Genomic DNA, 8,999 nt, shown 5'->3' with positions numbered 1-8,999 from the left:
TAATTGATAAGTGTGGTAGAGTTCTATTCATCTTATTTTGTGAAAGTCCATTGCTTAGTTTTATCTTTTGCATCATTGTGGTAGCTGGGTTTTATTCTTTAGTTTCTAGGTGTTTAGTTTGCTGGTCATCCATTGTGATGGTCAGTGTGTAGAACAAGTCAAAGTATTTCCTGTAGAGCTGGTCTTGTGGCAAACTTCCTCAATGTTTGCCTATCAGTAAAAGATTTGATTTCTCCATCAATTTTAAAGCTTAGCTTTGCAGGATATAGAATTCTGGGCTGAAAATTGTTTTGTTTAAGTGGATTAAAGGTAGATGACCATTTTCTTCTGGCTTGAAAAGTTTCTCTGTTTTTGAGATGAGTGGGGGACAGGTATCCCTTTGAAAGGAGTGTATCAGAATCTTTGGTGATGTTTGGAAAATTTTCATTTGTGGTATCCTCTTATATGACTTCCCTTCCTCTGGGGTATTCTTCTTCCCCTTCTGGATACCTGTAACTCATATATTTGAATGCTTCATAAAGTCCCATCATTTTGTCAGTGAACATTCTGCTTTCTCTCACTTTTTTTCTGCCTTTTTAACTATCTGAGTTATCTCAAGAGCTTTGTCCTCTACCTCTGAGATTCTTTTTTCTACATGTTCTAATTTGTTGTTGATACTTTCTGTTACATATTTAAGTTCCCTAATTGACTGCTTCAAGTCCTTCAGCTCTATCCTTTCTGTATTCTTCATATCGTTCATCTCTTACTTGATTCTGATTTTGGATTTCCTTTTGGTTATTTTCCACTTTCTCAGCAATTTCCTTCATTGCTTTCATCATCTGCATTTTAAATTCCCCTTCTGACATTTCTAACATTTCTTTATAGGTGGAATCCTCTGCAGTAGCTACCTCATGGTCCCTTATGGAGGTTGCTCTGGACTGGGTTTTCTTATTGCCAGGATTTTTCTGCTGATTCTTCCTCATGAGTGTTTTCTTTTATCTGTTTCCTTGCCCTGATTTTCCTTTCATTACCTCTTGCTCTGTAAGTTACTGTGCCTCTGGCCTAAGGTTTTGAAAAGTCCTTTTGGTACAGGAACTAAAAGGATGAGAAGATGGAAGAGCAAGAAGGGAAAAAAGATTTTTAAAAAAAGAAAAAAAGAGAAAGGTGAGGGGGTGAGTGAAAGTGAATATTGACAAAAGGAAGAGAGGCACAGATAGAGGAGCCCATTTGCAACCACTTGCCAGGACAGGAGTAATTACAGGAGTAATGACAGCGCACAGTAGGTTACTTTGACCCACACCTTGAAAATCCCCAACCTCTGGGGGTTGGGTGGTTCCCTTAAGGTCAGCAGCTACTTGCCAGCCCAAGCAGATACGGTACCCCACCTCCACCAAATAGAGAGAAAAGACAAAAATACTATAAATCAAACCAAAACTAACAAACAGAAAACCTTATGGTATAAAACTGAGGGAAAAACCAAATAACAGAGACAGAAACACGAGCAAAAATAAAGTTCTTATTATTAAAGAAGGCAACAATGGAAAATTCTATTTACACTAGAAAAATGAAGAAAGGAAAAAAAAAGAAAAGTCAGGGGGGGGAAGTTAAAAAAAAAAAAAAACAGCAACCAAATCCCCAAACAAAGCAGTGTATATCTGGGCATCAGGTGATCTTCTGGGGTATAAGATGCTAATCACAATGCTGATACAGCTGTATGAGATGTAGATTGCAGGCCTCTGCTGACCAGTTTGTCCTCAACCCTGGCAGGGTTGAAATCCTGAATCTCTCCTCAGCACACTTTAAAGACAGTTTAAACCATTAACTTTGGCTAAGCCGAAGCTTTCCCAGGAAAGCACTTGTCGCTGGGATCTCTCTTGAAGTGGCTGCCTGTTTATCCGGTGCTGTGCATTAAAACCAGCCACACTCTATGCCCCTGAGGGCTAAGGCCACAGGGCAGCCCTTCCTTTGCTAAACTCTGGAAGTTCTGTTCTTCCCCAGAGGCCTTTGGCATTGCTCATAGTCACTCAGTCACTCACCCAAGATCTCCCAGCTTGGGCCTCTCTCTGCCACCCTGAGGCCAGAGCCTGTAGGGGCAGTTCTCCCACAATGGCTGTGTGGGCGGCCCACAGCCAAACAATGTTAGGTTCTGGGCCAGCGGCTCAGTCCCTGACACTGGACAATGTTTAAAGACACCTGCACTCTCACTCAAGTTCTCCCAAGGTATTTCAACCCAGTGCCCAAGTCCAAGCAAACAAAACCAACCCACTAGGAAGGCTTTCCCTGTCTTCAATCTTGCTGGTGTTGTGGTTGCAGCTGCGGCAGCCCATTTGCAACCACTTGCCAGTTCTCCACTGTTTTTGTCCTCCTGGGGTACAGAAGTCTCTCGCTGGATTCCTGCATCCCCAAAGAGATATTTCTTGGCAGAGCCTACAAGCTGGACATCCCTGGAGTCTTCTCTCCCCAATCTCGCTGCTCCTTATTGCAAAGAAGCTGTTACTCCACTACCGTCTTGCTCCGCCATACATAACATTCTTGAAATGACAAAATTATAGAAATTCAAAACTGATTGGTGGGTACCTTGTATCAGGGATTGGTGTGGGGGAAAGATAGGGAAGGATGGGAGTGAAAGGTAATAGAATGCATCCTGTGGTGATAGAATTGTTTTGTGTCTGACTAGATCAATGCCAATATACTGGTTGTGATGTACTATAGTTTTGCTAGATGTTACAATCAGAGGAACTTAGGTGAAGGACACAGGGCTCTATTATTTCTATATGTGAATCTACTGTTATCTCAAAGTAAAATGTTTAAATACAAAGTTTGCTATTAAATATTGTAAGTACCATCCTGCTTACCAGGGATTTTAGCATGGCAAAAGAAGCACACAGAAGCATTGCTATTATTTGTAAGTTTTGGGTGTGTGGTTTGTACTGTTTTACATGCATGCATGCTTTTCTTTCAGTTTCATCAAATATTCTTGGAAGTTATAGTTCAATAATTATTATTTCATCTTATTTTTCCAGTTTTCTTTTGTGCTCCAGTCATTTTCCTTTTCTCATGTAACTTAACTGGTTCTACTTCTTTTTCTTAACGTAACTTGGCTTTAATTCAAAGCCTTGTAGTAAGACTGTACGTGGAACTTTAGGAAGATTTGATGTAAGACATCATTTTCATTTTGATCACAGTTGTGTGTATGTGTGACTTTGACAGATTAGCATGAATAAAATCTTATTCTGAGAAATAACCATATTAGTTGATCTATTTATGTGTTTCTTTTTCTTTACAGAAACTACCACATCTCAGAGTACCAGTGGACTTACGGATATAGCATGGAGTTCCAGTGGAAGTGATTTGTCAGATGAGGATAAGACACTTTCTGAACCACAGAGAGATAATGAACATGGCTCCAGAATAGGCAGTTTTTGTAACAGGAAAATTTTATGTCCAGAAGATGGGGCCAGTGAAGGTAAATTGATAATTTTGTAAGAAATACAATTTTTGTTAAATATTTGATTTAATATGGAAGAAAATTACATTCCTTTCTAATGATAATTAATTATGATTTACTGAGTCCTAGCCTCTATGTTAAACCCTTCAGAAATATTTTCTTTCTTTTTCTTTTTTTTTTTTTTTTTCAGTTTTTGGCCGGGGCTGGGTTTGAACCCTCTACCTCCGGTATATGGGGTCGGCACCCTACTCCTTTGAGCCACAGGCGCCGCCCACAGAAAACATTTTCTTAATTTGTATTTATCACATTCTACTTGGTGGGTGTTACTGATAATAATTTTGGACTTACTAGAATTGCTTGGAATTTCATTTTAAGTCTCTTTGGCTCCAGTCTTTTCAACCCTTACATAAAGCTACATCCATACTACCTCCTTGCTATCCTGTTATCTTTGGGTAAGTACCATGACAAAACAATGTGTGCTAGAAAAAGAACGTCCACATTTCTGTTCTCATGGCATTTTCTATTATACCATGTCTTAGTTCAAAATAATTTCTCAACCTTGGCATCATTGACATTTGGTCCAGATAATTTCTTGTTTCAGGGACGAGCACCTTCTTGGGCATTGCAGTGTGTTTTGCAGCATCCCTGGCCTTTACCCACTAGATCACAGCATACCCGCAACCCTGGTGATAGTAGCCAAAAATGTCTCTAGATGTTAGGGGTTTGATGAAGGACAAAATCACCCCCAGTTAATAACCACAGATCTAAAATTATGGAAATGTCCTTTTACAGATTTTAAACATATAGTTCATTTAGAGTATTTACGACTTCATGCTTTTAAAATAAGCTTATGACTTTTAACTCTGACAGTTCATCTTAGTTACATAGCCAAGGTTAGTTTACACAGACTGTCTCCTGGAAAGTAGTTAGATTCTTTTGGCCACTTTGCAGGTCATTTTGGTAACTACCACTGATATTTTACCAGGTGAAGTGATATTTTAAGGCAGCGGTTCTCAACCTGTAGGTTGTGACTCCTTTGTAACAATGAAAATACATCATGGCATTAGGAAGGTTGAAAACTACTGTTTTAAGATCATACATAAACTGATAGCACTTGTATGTAGTATTATTAATTCAGCCATATTAAATGAAATTTATTGTTGTGTAAACTCTTGGTTTATCTTCATATATTTTGAATATAATTTGAAAATTAAAACTATGCTATTTATGGGTGAATAATATGATTTGTGAACTGTATCCTAGTAAAGTTGGTATTAAAATAAATTAACCCACCTGGACGTGGTGTCTCATGCCTGTAATCCTAGCACTCTGGGAGGCTGAGGTAGACTGGATCCCTTGAGCTCAGAAGTTCAAGACCAGCCTGAACAAGAGTAAGATCCCATCTCTACTAAAAAACTTGCCAGGCATGGTGGTACCTGTAGTCCCAGATACTCTGGAGGCTGAGACACAGGATCACTTGAGCCTGCGAGTTTGCTGTGAGCTATGATGCCATGGCACTCTACCCAAGGCTGCAGAGTGAGACCCTGTCTGAAAAAAAAAGTAAATAAAATAACCCTTGGGAGGCTTGGATGAGAGGATCCAGTGAGGCCAGGAGTTTAAGACCAGCCTGGACAACAAAGCAAAACTTCATCTCTAAAAAATCTGTACATATAAAATAATCAGGTGTGGTAATACCCTATTCAGTCAGCTGAGGCAGGAGGATCACTTGAATCAATATGTTCTGGTGGTTATCAAAACTGGCATATCATCTCAGAATTACCTGGTGATCTCTAAAAACAAAATTCCTAGACCTGCTTGCAGGCCCTATTGGATTAAAGTCTCTGGGTTTTAAGGCCCAGAATTGAGGTCATGGAGGATAAACCCTAAAGTTAAAATTGTGAAAATGTTTTTCTTTTAAAATTTTTTTCATTTCCATTTGGCTTTCATGTGACTTTGGGAACTTAACTTATTGGAGACTCAATTCTCTCATCTGTAAAATGCAAATTTATGTCAATTAATAGTTGTCTTTCTATTTCATAAAATTCTTGGGGACCAAGTATGTAGTGCTTGTCACATTACACTATATTATTAATTGGTGAACTACTCCAAGGTAGGAATGGTGCTGTTTTCTCTCTTGATGTGTATTAGTTTGCTTTGAATTGTGAATATCTTGAGTGATGTGATGGGCCCTTGGTAGACATGGTGTTGAATGAATAAGTGAATGAATGAATGAATGTGTGCTGCACAAATGCGGGATGCTGGCAGCAGCTCTGAGGGCACTTGCGCTCCTCCTTTGGTTCTCTAAGGCTTCCTATTGTGATGGTCCACAGATTTGGAGAATCTGTCATATGTTTTCCTGCCTGGCTTCCCTGAGTGAATACAGTGTTAGTATGGGAAGTGATTGCCATTTTGAATCTTCTTCTTTTAGTGGTGCTCTGACTTCTATTCTGTTACAGTCTTTGTAGTGGACTTTTACTGTGCATTCTGGAACAGTGACATCACATTAATGATTTTTTTTTTTTATCGATTTTTATCCCATAATTTTAACTTGAGCTTTTTTTTTTTTCTTTTTAATTTTAAGTTCTTTTCAGGTATTACAGCACGTTTTTTATTTTTAGTATTACTTCACTGGAAATGAGATTGTTAACAGACCTCCAAAAATAGGATGAATATCTTATTAGAAACCTAAAGTAGCTCCTAGGGAGTACTTGTGCTATGTGTTTTGTGCTGTAGGAAAGGTTTACATTATATGCCAAACCTCAGAGACTAATTTGTCTTTAATAACCACTTTTACTCTTCTAACCATAGCATATTAATACATTGGTTTATTTAGTATTTGAAAGTAAGTTAACTTTCAAACTTAAAATTTTATAAAAGTACCATCTAGATAACAATGCTTGGGAAATAAACTTAGAAACTGAAATTAGTCATTTCCTTGCTGATGAAAGAAATGTATAGAAAAATTACTGGGTGAAAATATATGAAAAATAATTTTCTAATAGAATATTAGTTAAATAAATGATGTTCAATTAAGTAGTGGAATACTGAGTTGTAGAAGGTAATGAGGGATACTCCTTTCTTACTGATATGGTAAAACTTAGTAAGTGAAAAAATCTAGGTGTGTAAGAAAGGAGAGAAAAATAACAATATATATTTTATTTGCTTAAACATGCTGGTGAAACTCTACAAAGATACAAAAGCAACTAATAAGAGTAGTTAATTTAGAACTGGGGTGGGGGTAAGAAATGAGAGAAACAGGGTGACTAGAGGTAAATGTAGAAATATGCTTTTCACTGTCTTAATATCTTAATATATTTTTAGAAATTACTCAGTGACATAAGTATATTAGCTACTGAGAATTAAAAATAGAATTAAAAGTAAAATATTGAGATATAAAATTAAATATGTTAAAAATTATACTTTTTAGATGAATTACAGTTTATTGACTGGGAGTTTGACAGTGACAGGGAAGATGCTAGTGCCTGTAATGAATGTGAAGATGGAGAGGGTGCTGTGGACATCTCCGACTGTGCTTCGTATGCAAGTAGTCATTCTTTGACAATTGATGAGAAGCTGTCTGAACTTCCCAAGGTAAAAATGAATTATTTCAAAATTTTATCCTTTTTATAACAGTTTTTAATCATGCCTTTTGATATTTTTTTCTCTTTATCTCCCAAGGGACAACCACTTTTGAATCTTAGTGGATTCTTTTGTTCTTTCCTTGGTATTTCTAAATGACATGTTTGTGCTGTACATCTCAAGGTGGAAAAATATTGAATACTCTTCTTGCCCACTCCCCACCCCCATTACACACTGAACTTTTCTATTTTTCCACTCTCTAAGTACAAATATATATATTTGTATATATAACACACATTTGTGTGTGTATATATTCAAATTATATATATATATATATCAAAGTTTGATTAGATTCTATTTTTCCACTCTAAGTACAAATATATATACACAAAGATACATATCAAAGCTTGATTAGATTATATTCAGCATTTACATAATTTTGAATAAATAATACTGATAACCATGGCAAGTATTCATTAAATTATTTTAATTTCACAACTTTGTTTCCCCTGGATTTAATAATTGTTTTGATTTTTGTTCACCTAGTTCAGCGATTCTCACCCTGTGGGTCAAGACCCACAGGAACTGTATTAAAGGGCTGTGGCATTAGGAAGGTTGAAAACCACTGACCTAGTTTTACTTACCATTGATAAAATAATTGTTCCCCATTGTCTGGTTCTCTTGGTAAGATTTCAGACATAGCAAGCATTCTGTCAGTTTTATTTTCTTGAATAACTCCTTCCTACAAACGTCTAGCTGCTCCAGTTTGGTACTCAACATTTACTCTGCTTTGTGGATGTGTCACCTTGAGTCTCACTTCATTATCCTTCTGGAAATTTGTTCACTCTTTCCTGCATGGTGTTTCTTTATCCTGGATTTCTTACTTTCTTCTTCATTGGCCTTCATACTTTGTTTTGGTTGAACACATCTTCCAGTAGCTTTTTTATTTTTTATTAAATCATAGCTGTGTAAATCAGTGCAATCATGGGGTACAGTTTGCTGGTTTTATTTACAATTTGAAATATTTTCATCAAACTGGGTAACATAGCCTTCATGGCATTTTCTTAGTTATTATATGAAGACATTTATATTCTACATTTAGTAAATTTTGCCTAGGCCCTTGTAAGATGCACTATAGGTGTGCTCCCACCAATTACCCTCCTTCCACTCAACCTCCCCCCTTCCCTCCCCTCCCTCTTCCTGTTCTCTATATTTTTGGGCTATAATTGGGTTATAGCTTTCATATGAAAACCTTAAATTGGTTTCATACTAGGGCTGAGTACATTGGATACTTTTTCTTCCATTCTTGAGATACTTTCCTAAGAAGAATATGTTCGAGCTCCATCCATGTAAACATGAAAGAGGTAAAGTCTCCATCTTTCTTTAAGACTGCATAATATTCCATGGTGTACATATACCACAATTTATTAATCCATTCATGGATGGATAGGCACTTGGGTTTCTTCCATGACTTAGCAATTATGAATTGGGCTGCAATAAACATTCTGGTACAAATATCTTTGTTATAATGTGATTTTTGGTCTTTTGGATATATGCCTAGTAGAGGAATTGTAGGGTTGAATGGCAGTTCTCTAAGTGTTCTACAAACGTCTTTCCAAAAGGAACGTTTATTAGTTTGCATTCCCACCAGCAACCTAGAAGTGTTCCCTTTCCTCCACATCCACACCAACATCTCTGGTTTGGGGATTTTGTGATGTGGGCTAATCTTACTATAGTTAGATGATATCTCAAAGTGGTTTTGATTTGCATTTCTCTGATGATTAAGGATGATTAGCATTTTTTCATGTACCTACAGGCCATGCATCTGTCTTCTTCAGAGAAGTTTCTCTTCATATCCCTTGCCCACCCCGAGATGGGATCACTTGTTCTCTTCTTGCTAATATGTTTGAGTTTTCTGTGGATTCTGGTTATTAAACCTTTGTCAGAGACATAATCTGTAAATATCTTCTCCCATTCTGAGGGCTGTCTGCTT

The 8,999-nt window shown here is 37.0% G+C and overlaps 1 protein-coding gene across 1 annotated transcript in view; it reads left to right on the top strand.

The window, feature by feature from the left end:
• SPIDR (scaffolding protein involved in DNA repair) overlaps window positions 1-8,999 on the top strand; it is a 533,511-nt gene that overhangs the window by 36,258 nt on the left and 488,254 nt on the right. Inside the window, 2 exon segments of the mRNA XM_023508281.1 lie at window positions 3,266-3,445; window positions 6,855-7,018. Coding sequence (XP_023364049.1) covers window positions 3,266-3,445; window positions 6,855-7,018 — 344 coding nt within the window.

Source organism: Otolemur garnettii, unplaced genomic scaffold (genome assembly GCF_000181295.1).
Source record: "Otolemur garnettii isolate 467f Iridium unplaced genomic scaffold, OtoGar3 scaffold00237, whole genome shotgun sequence".
Classification (NCBI taxonomy): Eukaryota; Metazoa; Chordata; class Mammalia; order Primates; family Galagidae; genus Otolemur; species Otolemur garnettii.
Note: the sequence above shows the minus strand (reverse complement) of the source record. Positions and strands in the feature narration are given on the sequence as shown.